This window comes from Balaenoptera borealis (assembly GCF_965194805.1).
Source record: "Balaenoptera borealis genome assembly, chromosome: 15".
Taxonomy (NCBI): Eukaryota; Metazoa; Chordata; class Mammalia; order Artiodactyla; family Balaenopteridae; genus Balaenoptera; species Balaenoptera borealis.
In genome coordinates this window covers 10,687,202-10,714,107 of record NC_138871.1, presented here as the reverse complement: position 1 = coordinate 10,714,107, position 26,906 = coordinate 10,687,202, and the positions used below count along the sequence as shown (strand labels likewise).

At 50.0% G+C, this 26,906-nt stretch overlaps 1 protein-coding gene and 1 long non-coding RNA gene across 11 annotated transcripts in view; one reads left to right on the top strand and one right to left on the bottom strand.

Annotated features, from left to right (window-relative positions):
- Window positions 1-26,906, top strand: part of LOC309611611 — a 126,583-nt gene that overhangs the window by 30,918 nt on the left and 68,759 nt on the right. The window lies entirely within an intron of this gene.
- Window positions 1-26,906, bottom strand: part of BCL2L11 (BCL2 like 11) — a 153,458-nt gene that overhangs the window by 87,119 nt on the left and 39,433 nt on the right. For 7 of the 10 annotated variants that reach the window (XR_014234618.1, XR_014234621.1, XM_082356237.1 and 4 more), the window contains one exon: window positions 20,281-24,867. The exons of 2 other annotated variants lie outside the window; for them this stretch is intronic. Coding sequence is in view for 5 of the 8 variants with exons in the window: in XM_082356236.1 (XP_082212362.1) it covers window positions 24,769-24,867 (99 nt within the window). In the remaining 3 variants the exon portion in view is untranslated. Of the gene's footprint in view, window positions 1-20,280; window positions 24,868-26,906 lie in introns of those variants that run through there. One more of the 10 variants, XR_014234619.1, reaches the window with a different exon arrangement.

Sequence of the window (26,906 nt, the reverse complement as noted above, 5' to 3'; positions counted from 1 at the left end):
TCCTAATCACTGGACCGCCAGGGAAGTCCCTATCTCCATTTCACAGAGGAGGAAACTGAGGCAGAGGGTGGCTAAGTAACATAGCAAAGGACCACAGCAAGTGCGGGAACCAGGACGTACCCAGGCCGTGGGACCCTGGAGGCCACAGCTGCAGGCACCCCACCAGGCTGCTGGGGTCCCATGCAGGGCGGCCCCCAAGGCTTCCCAAGCCTGGCTGGCCTCAGCCTTCCCTGGGAGATTTGACAGGTAGATGTCCGTCCCCGTTCCCCACGCACCCACACACACCTGTTGAATCAGGTTCTTGGGGGACCTGAGGCCCAGAAATCTGCATTTTAATTCTCTAGGTGGTTCAATACGGCAGGACCACAGAAAGGTATCTGGCATCCCTGGGTCTAAAATCAGACGATGGTTTCCGCAGGGACCTGCCTGATCTCACTCCTGGACACAGATGCATTTCTGAAAAGACCTGGGTGTGCAGAAACTGTGGCCTGAGAAGCAAAGCCTGGAGAGTAGTATCTTCATTCCCTCTACGGAGCCATTTCTGGAAGGAAGCCCTCCAGTGGCTGCACACGGAGCCAGAGGTCTCCCACTCAGACATCTTTGCCTTCCAAGGATGTAGTGCCTCCATTCAGCACACTTGTATTGAGCCTTTGCTATGGGCCACGCAAACCAGCGTGGTCCCTGCCTGCCACGCAGAGGACGCGGCCTCTTGGCAGGGCATGGAGCCCCCGGCCCAACTCCCGGTACGGGGCACCCGGGTGGAACGGCTAGGCTGCTGGCAGGGCGAGAGACTCCCCAGCTGGGGACCCAGCCGAGCCCGGGCTTTCTCCTGCATCAGATGCGCGAAATGGTAGCAATAACGCCTGCCTGTCTACTTTGCAAGGCGGTAGGGAGGTTGCCATCGCCATGAGATGCTCTCTAGAGGCTGAGATCACAGCCGGATCTGCAGGCTGTAAAGCGTTTGCACTGTGCTGTTCTGAGCGGAAGAGTAATGATGTGGACCACGCGGTGACAGTGAGGGGCCCGCCCTGGGGGACCCAAGGCAGGAGGGCACAGGCCAGCGGACTCGCTTGGAAGACAACACAGAGTGTGTGTATTCCTTACTTTTAGTGGTCAGCGCTTTCAAAGAATGAGGAAGAGAGAATAACATTGTAAAAGGACCCCTGCCATCCCCCTCCCCGCCCCCGAGGGTACTTTTGTTAGTGTGATTTGTGTGTGGGATTTGATGATGGGGTCAAGAGGCTGACCTGACCACAGACTCCGCACAGACAGACTGAGGAGGGCTCAGCGTGGGTTGTCCGGGGGCCCCTCGCACTGAGAGACCTCTGGCTGGGGGACGTCTGGCTGTGTGGGACAGGGGAGGGATCCGAGCTGGACAGCTGCCCTGGCTGCAGGGCGAGGTCAAGAGCAAGTTTTCCTGCCCAGCCCTTTCCACTCAAAAGACCATGGAGGTGGGGGGTTGGGTGCACGTTCATGGGTCTGTGTGTTAGCGGGAGCCAGAGTCACTCAATGGCTCTTTTTTTTTGGATTTATCTGAAGATTTGGACAAAAAATTACCAGCCTGGTTCATCCTTTCTCACGGCCCAAGAGCCAAGGTCATATAGGACCTCCTCCCGGTGGTCAGTCCAGGGTGTTGTGGTGAAACGGCCCTGACTGCTTGTTCTAGGCCTCTGCACCCGCGCACACGGTGATGGGTGGCGTCCAAACGCACAGGTCTCCCAGTGTCGGTCTCACCCCGACATCCTAATAAGGGTGGCCGGCAAGCCCTGCCAGGTACAAGGGCATCCCCTAAGAGGGCTGAGCTCTACCAGGTCAAGGGCAGAAACTTCAAGGTGGGCTCTCCCCTCCATGAACCCTGCAGCGGGCCAATCAGGATAAGCCAGGAGGTTCAAGCTCACTGTGACAGAGGCGCAGTGTTCCCTCACCACCAAGCGCCTCCATCGTTTACACACACACACACACACACACACACACACACACACCCCTCTGCACAGGGCACCCCAGAGGGAGGTAGCCTGGCTGGATGCATCACCATCACCAAGTGATGGGAGCAGAGGGGACCCGTGCTCTGCTCCGAAGTCTCCTCCCCAGGCTGGCCCCTGAAAGGCCTGGGGGAAGGACATGGAAACCAGCTCATTCTATCCCCTACTCTGGAAAGGATACCCAAGAAGGCCCTGGAACCCAGCTCATTCTATCCCCTACTCTGGAAAGGATACCCAAGAAGGCCCTGGAACCCAGCTCATTCTATCCCGCACTCTGGAAAGGATACCCAAGAAGGCCCATGTCAGACGGAATGGCTCAGTGCCCCAGGGAACCGGCCAGCTTTTGCCGAGCCTTTGCCTGGAACCTAGCCTAGGCCTCAGCGCCACAGATTCACGAGAAGACCAGCCCAGGGCCCGCAGAACCTCCCTTGCAGCCGTGACTGACCTGCTGAATTATCACGCTCCCATTCAAGCCCACGGTGGGGGGAAGCCGTGGAGGTACAGGCGGGTGAGAGGGCGGGAGAGGGAAGGAAACGGCATCAGTGGAAGGGGACTGGAGGGAGGGGGTCAGTGTGCACAGTGGGGCCGTGATGAGCCGTTATTTCACGCCATTCACACAGTGTCATTGATGGGCCACATCCTACAGATGAGAAAACAAGCTCAGGGAGGTGACTTGCCCAGTCACACAGCTGAGAAAGGACAGACTAAACCAGGCTGACCCAACTGTGCTCCCTCCTCTACACCATCCCCTCCTGGCACGTATATACATGTACGCATGGTTGAAAAACATAAATGAAGAAATGGATGGATGCATGCATGGATGTAAAGACTGACCAACCACATGTTCTCGAGCTGGATCCCGAAGGGTGACTAGACCCGAAGTGGCAGGGAGGATGAGAAAATGCTTTCCAGGCTGGGCAGATGAGATGAGGCATGTGGAACTGTTCTAGGCTGGAGGAGAGAGAGCTGGTCAGAGCAACACGTTGGGAAGATGCCTCAGGCCGGCAGGATCTGTGCCCTGCAGAGTCTGCCTCAGTGGGGTCCTGGGAGGGGTTCTCCCTCAACAAACCTGCTAGTACTTCGCAGAGCTCCCTGGAGAGGAAATGGGACTGGACCAGGGCGGGATTGGTCAAGCACCTGGTACCTCCTCCTTCAAGTAAACCCACTTATTCCCTCTGGTGAGGCAGCCAAGGTAGGCTTGGACCTCTAGAAGAGGCTAAGAATGGGGGAAAGTAATTAGCAAAGAGCTTGGGGCCATCAGTCATCAGAATTATCCCCACAACCACCACCACCACCATCATCGTCATCATCGTCGCCATCACTCACAAACACTATGAGCTTGGGCATAATTTTTAACCTGCTCAGGCCTCACTTTCTTCATATATAAACTGGGATAATTGTAAAAGATAATAAAGTTCTTAGCATCTGGTCTGGAACATGGTGCCAGGATAAGTTAGTCATCATTATCACTAGTATTGTTTTTATCGTTACAGAGCCTTCTAAGTGGAGATGCTTTGGGTCGTTACCATAGTGCCTGATTGACAGAGTGGAAATGAGGCTGACTCCTTTCCACTTTTCAGATGAGGAAAGGGAAGCTCTCAGAAGTGAAGACACTCGTCCAGTTGGCTCAGCTCAGAGCCTGGGCAGCGGGCGGGAAGTGCCGAGCAGTCCCCTCCCATTCTGCCTGCCTCCGTCACTCCTGCCCTTGGGCAGAGCTCCAAGAGCTGGGATGCTCTCCAAAATGCCCAGTAAAACTCACTGCTATTTTATGGTTTGTTTGTTTACTCCTAAAGACATAAAATCCAAGCTTATCAAAGAAAAGTCACACTTAGCCCTGCTGACTTGAGTGGTAAAGTCCAGCGTTATCTATGCTCTTCAGCCCGCACAGAGAACACTTAGTTCCCCACGGAGCTGGCGACATGCTCCAAGGGCTGACCTTTGGCATCACTCACCCCTGCAGCCACGGACCAGTCACAGGGCAGGTGGGGTGGGGAGTCAGACTGGTGGGGGAGAGCCCAGAGATCTTGCCTACCGGCTGGACACCTAGAGTAAGTTTTTCAACCTCTCTGAACCTTCCTTAGTTTCCTCATCTGTAAAATGGATTTCATGATGAGAGCCGCCTCACCAAGAAATCATCAAACGATACGAGAAAGCACTTAACCCAGTGCCTGCCCTCTGAGAAGCACTCAACACATTGTAGCCAACAGAAAGGAGTGGTCCTGTGTTCTCAGGGGCAGGCCCAAGACTGTTCAACCCGTGCATCTGAGACGGCCCGAGCTGGAACTGGCCTGGGATCTAGAGAGATCAGGTTGGAGGTTCCGGGTGGGGCTGGGAGTGGAGGCGGGGCATGGGGACACGAACAGGGAAAGAAATGCGGTCTGTGGCTAAAAAGCACAGCTCAGGGAGAGGTAAGCTCCTATCAATTTTACCCAAAATTCTACCAGAAGCTGTCTTGATGGCTTCAGCCAAATGATCCCATGCACCAGAACCCGTTTTAGGGGAAAGGGAGAGTTTGCTAGGTCTAGAGATGGGGCACTTGCTCATTCAGAACTTGGCCCAAGTTTTAGGTTTGGAAGAGATAGCATGAGACCCAGCCCCTAGACTCTGGGAACTCCCAGGTGATTTGGGGTGGTGGCCATGAGGGTTATTCACCACTGTGTCCATTGCTTCTGCTACTGAGCACTTCATAGGATCACACTTTCTTCTCTCCACCTCTCCTCGCCTCCCGGGTTAGGTGTGGCCCTGTGATGGCTCTGGCCTGTAATATGGGAGCAGAAGTGACACGGAGCACGTCTGGGTGGATGCTTGGGGAGGGCTGATGCCGCCCTCCCTTCCTCCCACCATGATGCCTGGTAACACTCCAGAGGGTAGAGGCTCGTCAGCTTGTGTCCTTGAATGAGGAAGACGGGGAGCAGAGCCTCTCACCAAATCACGGTGGGCCTGCAGTATGAAACCCCATCCCTTTGCCTGTTAATGCCCACCAGTCAGTGTTAAGCCACTGTGTGCTGGGGTTTGGTTGTTAACTGCAGTCCTGAGAAACTAGCAACACAGAGCCAGTCCCTGGGAGAAAAGCAAAGTCCTGAGACAGGACACAGCAGGGACATGCCTGAGGAACTAAGGGTCCTCAGGAAGGGTTGGGTAAGAGTTCCAGGAGGAGGTTTGGGGCTGGACCTTGAAGGCTAAGCAGGACCTAGAGGATGCTGAAGAATGGACCAGATGCTGGGGTAACCCTGGAGGTAGCTGCAGGTGGGAGGAGCTTGGAGGATAGAAGTGTTTGAAAACACTTGTGCCTGGAAAAGAAGGTGCTGGCAGCAGTCTTAGAAGAGCTGGTATCCAATTTCTTTCTTTCACAGGCTAGGTGTACGGGAGGGACAAGTTCAGCTCGGACTCAAAGCCATTTCGTCATGATTGGGGCTGAGCAGTATGGGACCTGGTGTGATCAGAAGGCAGGGGACAAAGGATGGGGGTCTCATCCTTCTGGATCCACCTCTCTTCCTCCAGGAAGCCCTCTCTGACTACCATGCGGAATGTGAGAAGAAAGCAAAGCTCTGAAATCAGACAGAAGTGGTTAGAATCCCGGTTTTCTTCCTTCAATCATTCAGTCCTTCACTCAGCATCTGTAACGGGTCAGGCACTGTCCCATGTCCTGAAGATGTATTGTGAGCAATCCCCTGGCCTCCCCTGCATCTTCTATTCAAGTGAGAAAGTCAACCACAATAGTCACAACACAAATAAGGAGACAATTTGAAGTCGTGATGTTGATGAAGAAAATAGCTGAGGGGCAGAAATGAAGAAGTCCAGAGGGACCTACTTTACATGGGGTGATTAGCAACAGTCACTTCCAACGGGCAACCCTGGAAACTGACACTTAGATGAAGAACAGGAGAGAACATTCCAGGTAAGAAAAATGGTGTGTGCAAGACCTGTAAGTGGGAACGAGCTTGGGTGGGGAAGGGAAGTAGAAACAGAAAGAAGAGTAGTGTCTCTGGAGAGTGTTCTGAGCTGAGGCTGGGGAGGTAGAGCTGTGTCTTCCAGGCTGTGTTAAGGGTGGATTCAAGATATATTTTAGAGAGCAAGTCGGTCAGAAGGGAGAAGGAGAAAGAGAGGGTTATAAAACCTGGGGAGGGGGTGCCATTGACCGAGATGGGAAAGTCTAGGGAAAGGATGGGGCAGGTCTGGAAGGGGAAACTGCATCTGCTCTGGATGTGCTAATTCTGCCATGTCTGAGATCTAGTGGAGATGGCAGTGGGCAGCGGAATCTGCAAATCTGAAGGAAGCTCCAAGGAGAAGTTCAGGTGGGGGATACAGACTTGGGACCACTGGCATAAGAATGGTATTTAAATCCAGGGCACTGCACCGCATCACCTGGGAAGTGAGGGTGGAAAGTGAAGAGAGAGGGCCCAAGGGGGTCTAAGAAAGACCAATATTTAGGGGTCAGAAAAAGGAGGACCCCATGAAGGACTGGCCAGTGAAGGAGGAAACCTGGGAGAGTGTTCAGCGTGGGAACTGGGAGAGCAGGGTGTTTCCAGAAGGAAGGAACAGACAAAGGACTAAGATGAAGTCCCAGAGTGGGGCTGGACCCAGCCAGATGGGGGTCATGGGTGAACTTGACTGAGTGGTGTCAGGAGAGCATCGGGAACAGAGCCAGGCTTCAGTGGGGTCTGGGGCGCATGGGGTTGAGAAAGTGGGGACCATGTGTGTGCATCAAACTCTGGAGAAATTGGACTCGGAAAGAGAATCGAGGAATCAGGAGGTGGCTGTGAAGGGGAGGAGTTGGCTGTAGGAGGACTAGGGGGGCATGTCTGAGAAAGGAGGAGACCCGTGTGAAAGGCAGGGAGGACACCACCGAGGGAGCGAAGTTCTTGAGTAGCTGGAGGGGTGAATCCAGAGCACAGGTGGAGAGACTTTTCTCCATCCGTCTAGGAAGGAAGAAGCAGAAGAGGTGCCTGTCTGGGTTGGGTGGTGAGTTTGGTGCTGGGAAGATGAGAGTTTGGAACTGGAGGGAGAGTGCAGGGGCGGAGGAGGAGGTGTGAGAGCATCGTCTTCGTGTGGGAGTGGGACAGCGGACCGGCGGAGGGAACTGGGGTGTTGCCTGGCGGTACTGCTGGATGTGCCCAGACTGAGATCCTGAATTTAGAGCAAAGCAGCCAACCCGATTGTGTGATTATCCCCCAACAGCTCTGCTGCAGGCAAGAAGAAGGCAGATGGGAGGGTTCATTTAGGGCTGGTAACCTACAAGAGAAAGGCTGAGTTGCTGAGGGAATCCACGTTGGAGCAGAGGCTGGATGGGAAGGGAAGAGAGGCCAGCGGGGAGGCCTGGGGCAGAGGTGGGGCTCAGTGCATGGAAATGGAAGGAATGGGGCAGTGGGGGAACTTGAGTGGCAGGCATGGGAGGATGACGACCTGTGTCTGGAATCCAGATTTGAGGATGGGAAGGATGAGCTGGTCCAGGTTTGACTGAAGGAAAGGGTCCCTGAGGAGCCCAGGGAGAGGCTGCCAGAGGAGGGTGGGTTGAGGTGCTGCACGGTCCATCTGATAGGATGCAGATGTCACCAAGGATGAGGACAGAAAGCCCTGACCAGGAGGGAGGCGCAGCCATGCGTGAGCTCTGAGAGCCAGCACCACTGCCCAGCTTCTGCCACTTTCCAGATGCATGACCCGGGAGACTTATTTCCCCTCTCGGCACTTCGGTATCTCCACTTGTAAAAACGAGGACAATAATTTGTACCTGTCCCCTCAAGTCACTGTGAAGACTAAACGAGATAATTCAGATAAAGCACCAAACAGTGCCTGGGGCAAATTAAGTGCCAATAAGTGTTAAATATCACCCCGTGGAGTGGGTTGAATTGTAGCCCCCCAAAGACAGGTTCATGTCCTAATCCCCGGCACCTATAAATGTGACTTTATTTGGGCAAAGGGTCTTTGCAGATGTAATTAAGTCAAGGATCTTGAGATGAGACAGTCCTGGATTGCTTGGGAGGGCCCTAAATCCCATGACAAGAGACAGAAAGGAGACACAAGACACACAGAGGGGAAGGCTATGTGACAATGGAGGTAGAGGTAGGAGTGAGGCAGCCATGAGACGAGGGGTGCCTAGCTTATGGTACCAGAAGCCAGAAGCAGCAAGGAAGGATTCTCCCCTAGAGCTTTCGGAGGGAGCACAGCCTTGCCGACGCCTTGATTTTGGATTTCTGGCCTTTAGAACTGTGAATGAGTAAATTTCTGTTGCTTTAAGCCACCAAGTTTGTGGTAATTTGTTACAGCAGCTCTAGAAATCTAATACACACATGTGTCTGGGCGGTGATAATTGTTACCTTTGGAAACTGACATGGGCATTAAAGAAGAAAGTACATGAAAATTTCAGGTGCAATGAGGTGACCAATAAATATCAGAGTGTCCCTCCCAACCTCCACCATACTGGCATGTTTACACACACACACACACACACACACACACACACACGCATGCATGCACACAGGGACATTCTTTTGGCATAAATGCTGCTTTGTGCTGTTGGTTATTATTTTCTTAGGCATAGCCTTTGATCACTGTATTCAGACTCAACAAAGAGACGCTGCTACCAACGGTCACAGATGTGCAGTTGGCACAAATACACACATACATATGAAACATGACAGGGACAAATGTCCAGAGCAGCCCCCAGCATCAGACAAGATAACGTCAGAGAAGGAGAGGGTGGTGTGTCTTCAGAATGTGGTTCACTGAGAGGCTGATGCGATTGAGGAGGTTTCCCTTCCTCGGCTGGCCATAGGCTGGGTCTGGACCCGCACGGGTTCTGCAGACTTGGGGCACAGCCGTGCGAGGAGAGAGGCTGGCCCTCTGTGGAGCTCTGAGTCATCTGCTAGCTTTAATGAGAACTAACTCAACAGAGCGGGCCTAGGGTGGGGAAAAGGCAGCCGGGAAGAGGCAGCGAAGGGGCTCCAGGCTGTCTGATTGATCAGCACAGGTCAATATCTTGTCAGTTTCAAAGCTGGACCCCTGAGAACTTGACTCTGTGCTGAGCAGTACCCACAGCTCTCCTCTGGATCAGCATTTGATCCTTCTCAGTCTTGGGGAATGAAGCCTCTGACACTCACCGGCCAGGTTTGCTTCCTCTGCAGATATTTTCAACTGAAAATCATGGCAGGCTTAAGGCAAATAACGTTCAGTCACAGAAAACATGAAAAAGAAGGTTCTTGGCACTTGGGAACACTGGTGAAGAATTGTCTCTCTGAAACTGGAGTTTCATTTGATGTTTCTTGGAAAGAAACCATCCAACTTACTTTATATAGTCTTTCACTTCTTCAAAGGGTTCAGAATCAGACCCTAAAAAAACATAAATAATCCAAAAAAATATTGTACTCTGTCCTGTGAATGCTGTTTCCTTCCTCCTCATAAGGTAGGTATACTTATGAACTCTGAAAAGTAATTTCAGGGGAAAAAATGTAATATTAGTCCAGTTTTATAACAGTGAAAGTGTTTTGTTCTTGCCTTGGGGATTATTTTTAAGTCAGGGTGGTATTGCTGATACAAGTTGACATACACAACTCACGGAGGCCAAAGTCCTTCAGATTTTATGTCTGCCTTCCCAGGTGTTTATGCTTTTAGAAAAGGGGATTTGCCACCCAGGAATGTGTGTGTTAATCCAAACAGGGCTCCTTCCCACTGTTTGAGATCCCGGTGTAGACGTGACCTGTGGGCCCAGCCCTCCCATCCCCCTCCCCTGATCCATGTATACTCGACCATGCTGGCCCCATACCAGGTTTCAGCCACGGGGGGCAAGTGTGTCCTCTCTCATCTCAGCCTGTCTGTCTGTCTAGACATTCAGAGCCCCACCAGGCAGGTCAGTCCCATGGCTTGGACCCAGATGGAGGCAACAGGGCCGTGACCCGTGAGGATGGCCCAAAGCCCAGTCTCTCTGATGCTCTGAGAACAGCTCCCAGCGGCCTCTTCGCGGACAGCTGTCAGATAAGAGATGCAGTGTTCCAGGGCGGCCCTGGCCATCTGCTGGGCAAGTATTTTAAGCCCAATTTCTTCTGGAAGGAAGTTTTAAGAAACTTCTGCCTTGATGTTCCCCACCTATGCATAATAAAAGCCCACACATGACCGGGTCCCACAAAGGGAGGCTATCAGGGGTCTGGAGGGAGATGGGGAGCCTCCCCTCTTTCCACCCAGCTGAGTGCTCTCGTAACGTGTCAGGGTGCCCGGGTTGCCACACTCTTTGGCTAAAGTGAGAATTACGTCATTCCACACCTACTATGTGTGAATGCTGGGAAAGCAAGGGGTGGGGTCCCGACACCCCCAGTTCTCACAGAGCAGACAGCCCGGGCCTTGCCAATCACCAGACCCCCAGAGATGAGGACCCAGGCCCCTCCCTCTTGTCCCACGGCCACTCCAAGCTCCAGCGCCCCAAGTTCTAACACACACTCAAGCTGGGGCTCCGAGAGTGCGTGCAAAGCCTTACTGTCCAGAGGATGAAACTGAAGGTGGGATTGAATGGGGTGGCAGGGATGGCCAGGCAGGTGACGTTTGAGCAGAAACCTAAAAAAGCCAACCCTGTGCGTATCTGAGCACTTTAGGAAGAGGGGACCGCAAGCCTGTAATGCCGGAGTGAGCCTGGGGTAGTCCAGGAAACAGCCCAGACTGCTGGGATTTAGTTCAATCAAAGTGTCATTTTCTTAGGACCAATGAAGACTTCTGTTTCATACTATAGCCACTGAGTTCAGACAGCAACTTAATTTTCCAAAACGCACGTGTCACCAGAGTTGCAAGAGGCTACCTTCATCAAGCCATTATCAGTCATTTGTCCTCCAGGGGACGTGATTTGTCAGAACCCTGCCAGCACCATGGCTCTGGCAGCAGCTTTTAAAGGAAGGGGTTTAGAGGAACCTAGTGGCCCCGGAGCCTGAGCAGGTGGGGTGTGGAAGGAGGAAGGGACGACCACGAAGCAAAAAGGGGCCCTAAAAGGAGAACCATTTGGCCAAAGGCTGGACTTGCCTCTTAAGAAAGAAGTTTGTAATCTGAATCAGCCCAGGGTTCTCACTACTCGTTTTTTAAGCGGCAAAAAGTGTAAATTGTGCTCTGCGGCCAAGAACAAACTCGGGCTTTCAGAAAAGAGGATTTGCCACGAATCCTAATTGGACATTTAATCACCACCTGCCCATCCCACGGTCACGTGCTGAATGCGCACCAGGTGCCAGGGACCATGCTGGACCAGGGGTCTGCCTTGACTCTTACAGTTCAAAGGCCAGAGAGACACAATTGCAATGTAGTTATTAAAATCCCCTGGCGGGGACGAGGGCATTTACCTGCAAGCCAACAGAAGGCTGGTCCCAGAGCTCGGTGACTGGGAGCCTGAGTCAGGCCTGAAGCCCCTGGGGATCAGGAGTGGAGCCCAGGGAGGGACTTGGAGGGGCCAAGGCTGAGCCCGTGGAGGGTCGCCCAGGGCAGTTTCTGGGACAGCTGACACAGCATACTTGCACAGCACTGAGCAAATCCAAGCTGACATCTCTTTGAAGAGCCCCTATTCCAACTGGGGGCAACGTGGGCTGTGATGTCTTCCCCAGCACAGGTGGCCATGTTTCCCCTCTAAGTACTCAGACCCCATACCTAAGCACACGCTCTCAGGGCATGCTGTGTGTCCTCCTGCCTTTGCTTCTCATGGGACCATGATACTTCCGCACAATTCCAAGATGCCCTCACATGCCACACCCACCGAGCTGCAGAGAGCTGGAGTCAAGCTCACTGCCACTCACACTTTCGTTCGTTACCTGCTCTGCACGCTGATTCCATCCCACCCCTGCCCCTGCGGATCCCGGTCGGCGGCCCCTTCCCACGTCTCTGACCTCGCCGGTCCCTTTGGCTTTGTCACTAGGAGGCTCTGTCCTACCTGATGATGGACGGGGCTCTCCCCAGGCACACAGACTAGGGCGGCCTCACCTACAACAGGCCGTGGCCTTGGCCCTGGGCCCTCCTGCCCACTCTGTCCTCCCACTCACCCTGAATTTGGCAGGACACGTGGATGTCTGTGCCAGCGCAAACTGGCAGAGGGAGACAGAAATGAGGATTGAACATTTTGCAGCTACAAGAGAAACTGAAACAAACAGAAAGCCCCTTCCTGAGTGGTGTCCTGCAGAGAATTCTCCCCGGGTGATGCACTCACCCGTCGATGCTGCTGCCGGCCCCAGGGTGTCTGAAGTCACCCATGGGAGTCCTGAGTAAGCTCCCAGACCCTGCCACGCTCGATCACGGATACGGAGCTTTAAAAAAAAAATCCTGCACTGGAATCCCACTGGAGTTTTGAAGAGGTGGGTATTTTGTAAAAACCCCCTGGGGGAGGCTAATGTCCTCCAAGGCTGAGGACTCCCCACCCCGCTTCATATGCAGCATCCGGCCCGTGTTCAGTAGATGCTCCGCATGGGTCGCAAGGGTGGCATGGACCGTCCTCCGTCTCTCATGATTAAAGACCCCGTTTCCTCCCTTTGTGTTTTGCAAAAAGTGTTTCATTAAAGTAAATGCCTAAATATCCACGCTGCAGCCTTTCTTCAAGCAGCCAATGGTTTACCGTCCAACTGGCTGGGATTTCTTTCCCAAAACCCAACATTTTCCCTTTAAAACGAGCTGATAACACTGTTTCTGGATCAGCCCTGAGGTGAGCTGGCAGCTCAAAAGAACAGAACTCTCCACGAGCCCTCCGCTCCCAGCCCTCCCCAGCCTATTCCTCTTCTCACCCATCGCTCTGGCCAAAGTCTGCAGTTAGGATCCTGTCCTCTCTCTCTCCTCACTGGGAGGAGCTGTCTCCTCTCGCCTCGAGCATCTCTCCCTCCATTCAGGTCCAGGACCAGGTCCCAGGTCTCCTGGGAGGACCCCTGACCGTCCCCTGCGCCTACACTTCTGTTCACTACCACCATCCAGGTGCATGCAGCCAGAGGGGTCTTAAATTTTTCACTTTTTATTTTGACATAAAATAAAAATTTATTTTGACTTACAAAAAGGTTGCAAAATAGTGTAAACAATTTCCTTACAGTCCCCACCCAGATTCCCCAAAGGTTGACATTTTGCCACATTTGCTTCATCCTTCTCCCACGCCCCCAAGATACAGCCCACATGTATGCCTATGATATGTTTCTCTGAATGTTTAAGAGTAAACTGCAGACAGGCAACGCCCCTCACCCTTGAATACTTCAGTGTGTGTCTCCTAAGAATAAGGGCATTCTCTTAAACGACTGTGGTTCAATGGTCAAAATCAGGATAGTAACCTTGATGCAATACTATTATCTAACCTACATATTTGATGCAGATTTTACCATTTGTCCCAATCGTGCCCTTTATGGCAAAAGGAAAATCCCTGATCACACATCACAGTCAGCCATCATGTCCCTTCAATTTCCCTTAGTCTGGAATTCAGAGGAATCTTTCTCAAATAATTCAGATTGGATTATGTTGGCTCTGTAACAGAAGGCCTCCACTGCCCTGTGAATTTAAAGGGAGCCCGTCTCTAGGATGTGGCCCACTTGGCCCTGCAGCCCAGCCCCCAATTGTTCCCTACTTTGCTTGTTCCCGGCCTCCTTTCCGCAGCTCTGGTCCCTCTGTCTGGTCTCTTCTCCCAGCTCTTGGCTGGCTGCTCCTGGCTAACCCTGAGGGCTCAGAGGAAAGGCCTTCCTTGCTTTAGCTGCACCACCAGACCCTCTGCACCACGAGACCCACTGCATCACCAGACCTGCTCGCCTACACTTGGCCGTGTTTATTTCCTGCACCTTTCACTGTCTGCTCATCTTATTCACCTGTTTGTCTTACGCCCCTCAGCCCCACTGAATGTAAGCCCCAGGAGGGCAGGGGTCTCAGCAGCCTGGTTCCTGCTGAGGCCTGAGCACTTGGAATCAATCGTGTCTGGTACATAATAGATGTTCAATAAACACTTGTTGGTCAAATGAATACGTGAAGGAATGAAGGCAAGATTTTTCCAGACTATTTGAGTTAAAGACAATAAGATCCTTTCACCTACACTTAAATGGGATAGAGATTTCCTAGATGCTGACAGAAGAAGGAAAAATGTTTGTTCCCCAGATAGCTTTTCAGAATGCTATCCAATGACTGAGAAAGCTTTGGCACCTGGCTCTCCTCTTCCAATGGTCCAGATGTCAAGGTAACAGAAAGGATTTACTTTTTAAGAAAATGAGCCAGGGGACTTCCCTGCTGGCATAGTGGTTAAGAATCCACCTGCCAATGCAGGGGACGCGGGTTCGATCCCTAGTCCGGGAAGATCCCACATGCCGCGGAGCAACTAAGCCCGTGCACCACAACTACTGAGCCTGCGCCCTAGAGCCCGCGAGCCACAACTACTGAGCCCGCGTGCCTAGAGGCCACGCACCGCGAAGAGTAGCCCCGGCTCTCCCCAACTAGAGAAAGGCCGGGCACAGCAAGGAAGACCCAACGCAGCCAAAAATCAATAAGTAAATAAACAAATGTATAGGAAAAAAAAAAAAAAAGCCAGATCTTCCACATCCAGGGCTTTCTGTGTCAGGCTTCTCAGCACAAATAAGTGACACATATTGACATGAAGGTCACGGTTGAATAACAGGGGGAAGAGTTACTGACAGAGCCACAGGTTCTCCTTTCCTGTTAGAGGGGCCTTAAGAGGCCGCTGAATGCCCTTGGGGGACCCCAGCCAGAACCCCAGCCTCTCCTCATGCCTCTGCAGAGATGGTTCCTGGCCCAGGGGCCCCGGAGCAAGAGAACAGGGCAGGAGTGAGCCTGGGCCTTGGGCAGCAGGACTGAGCTGCTGTCCCTTTAAATTGGTCAGATTCTGCATCCTCATCGGGGAGATGAATCCTCAGCTATAGACATGAGTCAAAGTTTGTCGAGAAAACTGTGCACTTGACTGTGTGTATTTGTACCTCCATACGTATTTTTTTTTTTTTAAAAGAGAGAAGAGGGGACTTCCCTGGTGGTCCAGTGGTTAGGACTTTGCCTTCCAATGCAGGGGGTGTGGGTTCGGTCCCTGATTGGGGAGTTAAGATCCCACATGCCTCGCAGCCAAAAAATCAAAACGTAAAACAGAAGCAATATTGTAATAAATACAGTAAAGACTTTAAAAATGGTCCACATCAAAAAAAAAAAAAAAAAGTCTTAGAAAAGAAAACAAACAATGAGCAGAAAAACAAATGAAACAGTGAGCAGGCCAGTGAGATGTAAGAGGCAGAAGAGAGCTGACCATGCAGGGGCTTTGGGCACTGCAGAGTTTGAGCCGAGGCATCGCGTGGCAGGATGCTGCGGGCCGGGGAAGCTCTGGGAACATCTTCCTGCTCCAGGTCTGGGGGCAAAGGTTCCAGGGCGAACGGGGGAGAGCGGATCCTGCTCCCAGTGGATACACGCCAGGCTGTCCCGGACCTACCTCACTCACTCTACGTTCTAGTGGAGAGACCACCCTTGGGGGTTCTGTGACCCCTTTGCTCCATCACCCTGGCACCAGGATGCCGCCACTAACATGGCCTTACATGTGAACAAATGTCTGGGAGCTGCTCCTCCCCGGTGGTGGCATGAGTGGGACAGCGGGCAAAGAATGAGGGGGCCACAGCTTCCCCCAGACCGAGGCCACGCCTTACAGGGCAACTGGCAGCAGTCAGCAGGCTCAGGCCATACCCAGCACTCTTGGGACAACCCACACGTCAACAGCAGGCCCTCAGGCAAGGTCACCAAGAGTTGCAGGAGGTCTGAGGCAAGAAATGCAGGACCTGGGCCTCCACAGGGAGGTGAGCCATTGGCAAAGCTGAAATGCCCTGGTGGCCAGAGAGGCAAGCAAAGCCTGGGGTCTGGAGTGCCCGGCCCCTCCCTCCCCTACAAGGTGGATTTGGACCAGGCCACAATGACATGAGCCCCCAGAACGCCCGGAGCTCTTCTGAGGCCGGCAGCCTGGTGGGCACCCCCTCCAAGGCAGACCCTGCCCGGCCTCAGCCTCCCACACCTGCTCCGCTGGGACCTGAGAGGGGGACGGAGGAGCAGGTAGACCTGTGTGCGCTGACAGAGCCACACTGCCCGGCTTCACATCCCAGCTCTGCCACCCACGAGCTCGGTGACCCTGGGCAAGCAGACTAAATGCCCCGTGACTCAGTTTCCCTGTCTCGGCACCTGGGGTCATAACGGCGGTTTCTTTAAAGGGCCGTTTGTTTGTTCTGAGATGATGGGGTGCTGTGAACAGGACCTCACACATACCAAGCGCCCAATGGTTAGTTGTCACAATAGGTGATGGGGGTTAGGGTGCGGGGCCCTGGGAGCCGGATGGGGGTTGGGCGAGACACCCAGGGGAGCTGCAGGTCTCTCACTCTCCAAGCTCTGGAAACAGCTCCCTCTGGGATTCCAGTACAGAATTCTACTGTGGTCTTTCCGCTTACTGGCCTTGAGACCCTGAGCATGTCTGAGTTTTAAGCACGTTTATATTTTTATCTGCACCTGGGAGATGGCAGGATCTTAATACACATACTTGGATTGAATAAATTGTTCAGGCAAATGACCACCTAGAGGACTAAAAATGTAATGAGGTGGTATAAGCTCTCTGATGTCCTTCCGGGCCAGAAAGCCTACAATGGAACATGGCACCTTTAGGGTGTATTGTGAGAATGGTTCCCCAAGTTTGATCTTGTTTAGTCAGTAGATTGACGGGTTACTATAGAGCTAAGTCTCCCAAAATCTGCTTTAAGGAGACCAAGCTGAGCAGCTAGTATAATTTCCCCTTCTCGAGTCCCTTTTGGAAATGCATGTCATATACGGGATAACACGCCAGAAACAAGGGCCTTCTACTGTATCTTCTTCTTGGTACTAAATTCTCCTAAGGACTTAGGGCTTGCCTCAGGAAAGAGAGGTTTCAGGCAAAGGAGGCCCAGTGGTAGAAGTGAGAGACGATGAGAGAGCATCCTTTTGCCTTGTCATTTCCCTTCTTCTCACAGCCCCACTCTGGTCTCGCCCAAAGGGGAATTTTAACCATCCATCGATCACCTCACACCTTCTGAATTCGTACTGTTTATAGGGGGACTCCTAACAACCCTTGACTCAGTCTTTCCTGACAGGTAGGAATGAGTCAGCGCTTCGGGCTGTTAGCAACAGTATCTGACTTAGCACAGAGAGAACTTATGGGAGGGGCCCTGCGCTCAAGGAACAAACAGGAAGCGTGGAGACCAGGCACAGGCACGCCGGCAGCAGGCACCACGGCCAGGGAACGCACATGTGCCTCCTTGTCTACCCGGCTACAAGGATGCTGCAGTCCCATCAGCCCCTTCTCGTCTCGCTTGCTCCAGGTTCAAAGTGCTGGGGAAGAGTGCTGGATTGGGCCATGGCTTAGGCCACGGCTGCCGTCGGCTGTCCTGGGGGCAAGGATAGTTTCAAAGGTGGAAGGCAACGGTGGGGGGCAGGCACACAACGAGCAACTGTGGTGGCAATAAGAAAGGGGGGAGGGGGTGGGCTGGATGCTGGCTGATCCCCAGCCCTCCCCCTAGAGAAAAGCTCACAAGAAATGTGCAGGATGTGTGGGAAGAAAAGTCAAGCGCGCTAACAGCATCAAAAAGAAGCCTAATAGATGAAAATACGAGCTGACTGCCTTGGAAAGCATCTTGGGAAAATGGCAACGCTCCCTAAATGAATATGGTCATTGCAATCCCAAATTAAGACACTCACCAAACTTTCCAAGATGCTTAAACTAATTCCAAACTGCACGTGAAAGACAAAATGTGGAATGGCCAGGACAGTCTTGAAAAATAAAGACGAGAAATTCAAAACATATTACAACACCATAGTAATTAGCATCATGTAGATGAAAACAAAAAGATCACTGGAAAAAAGAAGAGTTGAAAAACAGAACCACATAATAGGAGAATTTGGTAGATGTCAAAGAGCCATTTCACGTGAAGAAAAGAGGACAGTCCTGGCTGTCTATGGGGGAAAAAAATAAAGTTAGATTCACATTATGGCATTAAAGAAAAAAAAAATCCAGGTGGGTTAAAGATGAAAACAAACTGTAGCGTTACATGAAGACTATATCACAAAATATATTTAAAACTTTGGCCTAGGGAAGGGCTCTTAAAATACAAAATACAGAAACCTAAGTAAGATGAATAAATCTGACTTCTAAAGTGGTGAGAACTACATGAAATACACCACAGCAGTTCGAAGACACTCAGTGGAATAAAATCTATGTTCACAAAAAGATGTGTTCAAAAATATTCATAGGTTTATTCATCCTAGCCCAAACTGTAAGAGCTCAGGTGTTCATTAATAAGACAACAGAGAAAGTGTGGTCTGTTTGTACAGTAGAATACTACTCAGCAAGAAAAAGGAAATACTGATGATTGTAACATTATGCTGAGCAAAAAAGAAATCAGACACAAAAGACCACACACTGCATGAGCCCATTCAAACTCTCCTAAAAACTAATTTATGGTAGAAAAAAATCAAATCAGAACTGAGGTCACCCCTGGAGGCAAGAGGGGAGGGACTTGTGATGCCCAAGAGGGAGCATGAGGGAACTTTCAGGAGTGACGGTCATGCTCCTTATCTTGACAGGGGTTTGGGTGACATCTGCATCCTTGGTCAAAACTTAGCAAATGCATACTTAAGAGTTGTTTTATTACCTGTAAATTTTATCTCAGAAAAAATTTATAAAAAATTAATGAACTCTAAATGATATACGTGTTGAAGTATTTAGGGATAAGCTTGCTGATGACTACGATTTCCTTTGAAATGCGTCACAAGGTAAGATGCAAGAATGGATGGATAGATACAGAATCAAGGAAGTAAGAGTAAAATGTGAAAGGTAGAATCTAAGTGGTGGGTATATAGGTGTTCTCTGTACATCCTTCCAACTTTTCTGTATGTTTGAAAATCTCCATAATAAAATGTTGAGAAAAAAAGATAACAGACTGGAGGAAACATATTTCCAAGATATGAGATTTTTACCCAGAATACACAAAGGGCTAATTATCAATAGGAAAAATAAAAAACCCAACTGAAAATAAGCAAAGGCCTTTAGAAAAAAAAGCAGATGCCAACAATGTCTGAAAAGATCCTCCTCTTTGAAAGTGGAAAATTTGAATTCAGACAACAGCACCCCTCTTCCCCCTCCAGGCTGGTATCGTCTTGCGTAGCTTGGCAGATGTCAGCGGGTGGTCGTGTGAAGCAGAACAGCCAGTTTGGCAGTACCTGTGAGTCTGTTGAAGCTGCTAATCCCACCACCCTGAACCATCACCCAGCACCTCTCCTGCAGGCTGGCGAAGAATGGACCAGGCAGCGCCGAAGGTGCAGAAAAGCCAAAGCAGGACACCAGGCAAGGAGCTTTTACTCCTGTGTGCAGTGGTTAGAATGGAGTCACTACGGAAAAACCTATGACCTACCGCTAAGTCAGAACCACATACTGACTGTACAGCATTTACAGAAAAGCAAAACTGCTGAATAAGTAAACACACACACACAGAGCAAAGAAAATGGGCTGGAAAAATCCAAACTCCTGCCTTGCTGAGGAAGCAAGATGAGGAACATGAGCCAGAACAACCACTTGATTTGAAATAAATGTATAGATACACACACGTATTGCTTGCCTAATTAAAATGAAAAGCATTAATCTATTACCAGTTCAAAACAAAGCTCACCCAGGCTTTAACTTTCCCAGCACTTATTTCAGAGCAAAAGTGGCAAATTATGTAATTTATTTAGGAGTTTATAACCTATATCCCCAAATGAGCCTTTCATTTCTCTCTGCCATTCCTAAACCAGTTCTCACCTACCACGTAGCACAGGTCTCCCCAAACTCCGTGGACCCTTATAAGATGGCAGTGATTTCTCTCTCTCTCTCACACACACACACACACACACACGGGTCCAGGCACCTGTTGATTCGTGGCTTCGAGCAGGTGCTATAGAACAGCTTTCTACTAGAGTCAAGCCAGACTTCTATCCTTTTGAATTTTCTTCAAACTATGAGACGGGGTGAGATGGCAGGGTATCTGCTATAATCACTAATCAATACAGTTCAGATCTGTCACCTAATGCCACCCCCCACCCCCAGGTGCTGAGTCATACCTGACTACGTGGGCAGAAAACTTTGCAGTCGCTCTCCCCAGCCACTTCAAAACTTTAAAGAGTGGTTTGCTTTTAAGTATACTACACAGAATTGACTTCAAGCGAGAATTCACGAAATCTGCGTGTCCGGAATACATTGTATGACTGATAAGGGCAGAGTGTGGGCGTGTACATATCCATATGATTTCAGCTGTTTCTCCACCATTTCGTGAAACAAATCAAACAGCTCACCAAAACTAGTTGAAAGTTTTATTTATATAAAATTCATTAAGAACATAAAAGATTGAGTTTCTTTAAAAAAAAAAATCTGCAGTTATTTACAGCAGTATTGCACAAGTAAAGTGGCAATTACCCTGTCAAAATTCATCAGTGCAAAACACAAGTAAGCCAGGGAAATTGCAATACATATGCTACATACGCTGGGTCCTAGGAAACAAGTTAGTGATGAATCAGTATACAGACAGATCAGTGCTATTTATAAATGAGTACCTGATGAGTTCTGATACAGTAACTAGTGGTCACAGAACCTGGACATAAAACGTAAGAGAGCTTCTAAAGTCTGAAATTCCCAAATAAAAGTAGTCAAGTTACTTAGCCGGGAGCTTGAGGCTGCTTCTTGCACACAATGCTGTTTGGAGCAGGACAGGAGTTACCCCAGCTGGTTTAGCGACACGCGCGGTCACATTCCTGCACACACGCGTGTGCGGGGTGGACACACGCAGGCACCAGGCTAAATCAGCAGGGATGACAGAGCCATCGACACAGAACCGCTAGGAAGTCTCTTTCAAGCTTCCACTTCTTCACAGCCAGTCCAGTGGGGCCCCCAACCTCTCTCGAAGGCTTTGGAGAAGCAGAAGGAAAGCGTCACCCTGAAGAAGCAAGTGGATCAAATGCAGGGACCGAATGGTTCAGGGCAGGGGCTGTACAATTAGTTCCTGAAGACACACGGTTTAGTACGCACCTCAAAGCACAGGAAGCCACAGAGCAGGTGGCGGGAACTCAACTACTCATCAGTTGCCAGTGAGGGGTTAGTGGTGGGAGGAGGTCCTGAAGTCGCTCTGGAAGCAGGGGCCACTGGTCCCACTGCGCCTTCATCCTGCCTGACCCCTGCCCTCAACAATCTCACGACAGCACCTCCGGAAGAAGACGTTTCCATTTCTCTGAACATGGTATTGTCAGGGATAAATTTTCAATGGAAAAAAATCCTTCCCAACTGCCCATAACACATATTGGGTTGGCCCAAAAGAAGTTCGTTCGGGTTTTTCCACAAGATGTAATGGAAAAACCCGAACTTTTTGCGTGCACGCACACGCACACGCGCGCGCACACACACACACACACACACACACACACACATGTGTATACATTTTGGCTTTAAAATACGGCCTGGAGTTAACAGCATTTGCTTCCATGAGAAGCTAGCCGTTGGGGAACAAGAGAAAGTCACTGGAAAGCTCTAGAGTAGAAGTTGACAGCCTGCTAGGTTTATGGTCTCTCATTGGTGTCTAAACACAAACTTGAACATGAGGACAGCAAACTCTACGAATCTAAACCCATTTGACTGGAAATACCAGGAACCAAAGCTGGAGGGCCACCCCGGGGGAGACCACGTGGCCTGCAGTGAGCTAACCAGTCGCCACCTCAGAGTTAAAGCAATTAACAGGACAGCAGGGGGTAGGGGTCACGGAGGTCAACACTTTTCAGAATTTAAGACATTAAATAAGCTGGAAATAAATATACAACATCTCTACAAGTTACAGCATTATGAAACAGTAGGACACATTACACAGAAAAAGAATCTACAATATTTACAATCCTCAATTCTGAAAAAGTTTAGTAAAAACAGTGATTTTTTTTTTTTTTTTTTTTTTTTTTTACTCATTTATGCTGTACAAAATTTTACAAGAAAGGTAAAGGAAACATAATAATTGCACACAGACGTTTGGCTCAGTTGATAAGTAAAATATGACTTCCTAATCTAATAAATAGTCAAAATATATACAACATTAAGAAGGGGAAACAGGAGAAAGCTGTCGTCTACTGTGTACATTTTTTTTTTTTTTTTAACTCGGAAGAAATTTTCACCTGGTTTCTCCACAACCAAGAAAAAAAAAAAATTCTTCATAAACAGGAGTCCAGGTAATTTGCAGATTCACTCATGAAGTTAATTTCGTGTGTGTTTATTGCATTTCTGTGAAAAGTCACAGGACACTTTCTACAAACCTCACGTGAGACAAGGTGGTCAAGGCACAAAACCCGCATTCAGTTTCCAAAAAGGGATCGAGTTATTTTTTTCTCTATAAAAAGTCAAAGAAAGGAAAAATAAGAAGTCAAAGGTATACCCACAGTGGGTATACTTTCTGCAGGGAGGCATCTTGATAAACAGATACGTACAGTACAGAGACATCCAGTCACCTCTTTTAAGTCCTGGGGCAACACCCTCTTAATACTTCTACAATTCATAGAATCTCTAATTTCCTCACCAGCTGCTTCCACGGCCAGCCCTGGGGCCTGGAGGCCGCCGAGCCCGAGGTAAACTTGCACGTGGGTGAGCGAGCTCTCAGCCCCCGGGCACCAGGGCTGAAGGAACAGAATAAAGTGCTCCAGTCCGAGAGACTGGCCCGTATAGAGCATGGAGATCCTGGGAGGGGAGCGGCCCAGAACCAAATACGTCTTTGGTGTGTGTGTCCAGCAGGCCCACGGCTGCAATTCCACCAACCACCTTAACAACCGCGTGGACTTGAGGACCCTGCAGAGGGGTTCAAGACATGTCAAGGACACAAGCTGAGACTCAACACAGCTTCAAAACAATTCAAGACCCCAAGAAGGTATCTGGGGAAAAGAAAACTTTTAGAAGGAAGAATATTTGGAGTCAAATATCTCTACCTAAGGAAAAAGTGTATATGCAACATATATATATATATACTTATATAAAATTATGAAGATACAAAAATGAATCAATTTTTCCAACTGATAACGTGAAAACACTGGTTCTCGATGGGCCAAAAGCAAATACGATAGTTGTTGGCACTGTTGACTCATCTGAAAAATCACGCATCTTTTTTAAAAAGCTGTTCAATGATCTGAGGTTTCTAAAACTGTAAGAGTGATGGGGTTCACAGAATGATCTCCACCTCCCCTCTTTCAATGCTCCCTAATCTGTCTTTCTTGGGTCTCCCCAGTAGTTTAACTGCCTTTGAAAAGACTGACCAACTCGTGGGCTTCCATTCTCTGCCATAATCATGGCAGGCGCGGAGGAAGGACATCCCCAACAGAAGTGGCCGCATGAAGGGGGCCTGACAAAATCCAGCCGTCCCAAGAGAAGTGGAACAAGTTACACAGATATCTGTCAGAAGGCCAAGGGACCATTTCAGACCTGTGTCCAACGGGGTTTTTAATGGAACTGCCGAGAGCAGAATTAAGTCTGTATTTCAAACAGTGGGAACCAAGTGTTGGCCATCAAAAGCCAGATGAACTCTGAGTTGGACAAAAAGCCAGGATGACCAGGAAACAGCTGTCTCAAGTCCCGCCCATAGCCTGCACCAGTTCCCACAAGGGCTCGAGCTTGGATACCTCGACGGGAACTCGGCTGCACGTGGGCATGTTAACCACCTGGGGGCCTTAGGCTAAGAGTCCACCCTGCGATATGGGAAGGCCTGCATCCAGAAAAGCCAACAGCGCATCCCTTGTGTTATGACCGCCATTACCTCTTCAGAACACTTCTAAACGACAAGCCCATCAAAACCAAACGAAAACCAACATCGAGCACCTCCCAGTGAGTAAGCTACCAATAGACCAACAGACCTGTGTCTGATACAGGCAGATACTAACTCATGTTCCGACCCAATTATGCTTTTTACCATGAAAATACACTGGACCAAATGTGTGCATCAGGGTCCCGACAGGCTGGAGGGGCGTCACCAAAGGACGTAAGGAGAAACACAAGAAGAGTCTGAAATTTTGCCACAGACGCAACTGAATTTAAGGAGGTAAGTAGATATTTACAAAATGGGAGTGGCATGTCAATACAGGCTGACAAGAGACCCCTCTGCCCCTTTTACCAGTTCCATTTCATAAGAACTTTTTTGGTATTAATAATAATGACTTAAAAAAAAAAAAAAAAGGTCCAAGAGGCAATGGCAGGGAAGGGAGGGGCCGCATCATACCTCTCCTGTTTAAAAATGCTGTATGGTGACCTCTAAAAATAAACTAAGGCAGCTTTATAATTCAGCTGGCTCAGTTTCCACTGCAGAGTTTACACAATCCTCTGAGAGTAGGCAAAAGGTTCTTAAAATTTTAGTACAAAAATCACTCACGAGTTGGTTAAAAAGTTTCCGTTTCCTTTTTGAAAAACCTGTTCTTATCAAAGAAGGTGGGAACAAAAAAAAAAAAAACACACGGCATGCATGTAAACACCATTCTTGCATAAAATCCTGCTCCAAAGAACCATGATTTGTACATTGTTTAAAAAGACAATCCTCCCTCATTTACATTCACAACAAGCTTCTGTTAGAAATTCGGCCGCGTGGTGATGATGAAAGACAAGGTCAGGTCCACGTGCAGCTCGGTGTTCTCCGGGGCCATGCCGGCAGGCTCCCCGCCCGCCCCCTCTGGCGAGGGACCTCGGGCTGCACAGCAAGGGCACCGAGACACCGAGGCGCTGGGCTTGTCGGTCTGAACAAGCAAAATGTCTGCACATCCCGGCTCCGTGAGGAACCCGCTGTCACTGCATCCTCCATACCAGACGGACGATGCGGCGTAACAGTCGTAAGATAACCATTTGCGGGTGACCTTCGGCTGCTTGGTGATTATTCAGAAAGACCTGAAACAACAAAAGGAAAGCTCCTTACTTTCCAGCCCCGACTTATTTCGGGGGCTGGCGGGGGAACCCATATTTAAGGGAACAAACAATCCCATCTGAACAGCTATGAAGGTGCCTCTTAAAGGGCCACTTCTTCCCTGAGATGTCACTGCATAAACAGCAGGCACACCGAATGATGGTTTTCTTTAAAGCGACCAAAAGGATGTTTGGAAAACTCAAAGAGAATCCCTGAATCTGTTTCCCCCCGCCCCTTTTTTTTTTTAATTGTAAACTCTTGTAAATTCTTCTTCGGAATAAAGGAGGCTTTTACCGTTCACAAGGTTATTTGTGAGTTGCAATTTTTCCCTGTATTCCCCCATTCAATCTGGGCTGCCACAATCAGACAGACAGAAAGTGTGAGGACACTTTCTTCTTGCATCTGTACTGGAAATCTTAGCAGACAGTAACTGCCCCAGGTCTGTCAAATAGATGCACTGTTTCCCCTTCTAAAAACCACATATTCTTTCCACAGGTGACGCCATCGCTGGCTGGAGCTGCCTTGATCAGGAAACGTAGCAACCATTGGAAAACGAGTATCCCCACCAGCTCTGCGCAGGTGCTGGAGAAAAGCCACTCCCAAGCCCCGGAGTCGGGGGGTCCCGTGAAGAGAGGCGCAGGTAAAGCAGATGGAAGAGAAGAAAGAAAGAACTTGGTGGATGCGAGGTAACCATCTTACTGCCCAAGTTACCAACATTCAAATATGTTTCAGACTCCCTCAAGGGTGAGTTTCAGGTGGCTGTCATTTACTTGAGAAATCAGTGATTCGGGGTAATTTGCCCTAAGAAGCTAAATAAAGTGGAACACTGATGTGCCACCGTGTCTCTGGCTGTCGGTGGGCAGCTCCGCTGGGTAAGCGCTGTTGGTCCAGTGCTGCGGTCACGGTCACCGACACAGGCGGCGTCAACCACTGGCCCCTCCAGTACCCCGGAGTGGCAGGCAAAGAGCAATGAAAAACAGAAAAGCCCTGTTTGCTGGGGCCCACCATAGGATCATGACAAGCTGAGAAACTGTTCCAAAGGAAACGGCCAGGGTGTTCCAAGGTCTCAGAGGTCCTTGGGTCTTCCACCTTCCGAGCTCTAATCCGTTTCGCGGGTAAGTGCAGGGTGTAAACTCAGAGCAGCCAAAGCTGGTAACAGAGCACATCTGCCTCCGTGTCAGGAGCTGTGACCAGTTTCCCTGTTCAGGTCTGAAATCCACACCCCAGGCCAGCTCCCCGCTCTGCCTGGAGCGCTCCACCAACCCCCTTCTCACTCCGGAGGGCTCGGGGGTGCTTTCCAACACACATCCACGGGACCACCGGCCACAGGGCAGGCTGAGGACAGGCGCCCCCTTCCCAGACACAATCGCTGTTCACAGACGCCAGCTGCAAGCAGAGCTCCCTCTCCGCCACTGTTTACACAGCCCTCTGGGGCTCGTTGTACGGGATGGAATTGTGATAAGGCCGGAGCACTTCCCTTGCTCCTTCCAGAACCAGGAACCAGACTGGAGGAAATCAGCTTTATGTAAGCGATTCCTGTAGAGGCGCTCCGTAACCACAGTCTGCGATTTTTATCTGCTTGACACACAAGATTGCTTTGTTTTGATTTAACTTTCAAAATTACTTTGCTTCTTCTGGGTGAGAATAATTTAGGGGAAGGTTAATTTTAGTTGAGACTAATATTAACAGGTTGAAAGAGGCTTATTCAAAATAAAACCACGACTTACTAAAATGAAGAAAGTGTATGCAGGGCTGAGCTAAATCATCACCTCAAGGTGGGAAATCTCAAGCCAAACAGTTGTCACCGCTGGCCTCAGTAGGACCGGAGAATGGAGTCAAAATGACGCCACGAGGGGACTGGGTCACACAGTAGGGACAGACCCCAACTGTTGACACTTAGCCAATTTTCTATTCCAGAACTGGCAGTGTCTGAGAGGAGAGACCTTCCACGCACCCTTGAGGACAGCAGGTGTAGGATGAGAGAAGTCTTCCCGAGTTTTTTAGACTGTTGCTTTCGTGTCAC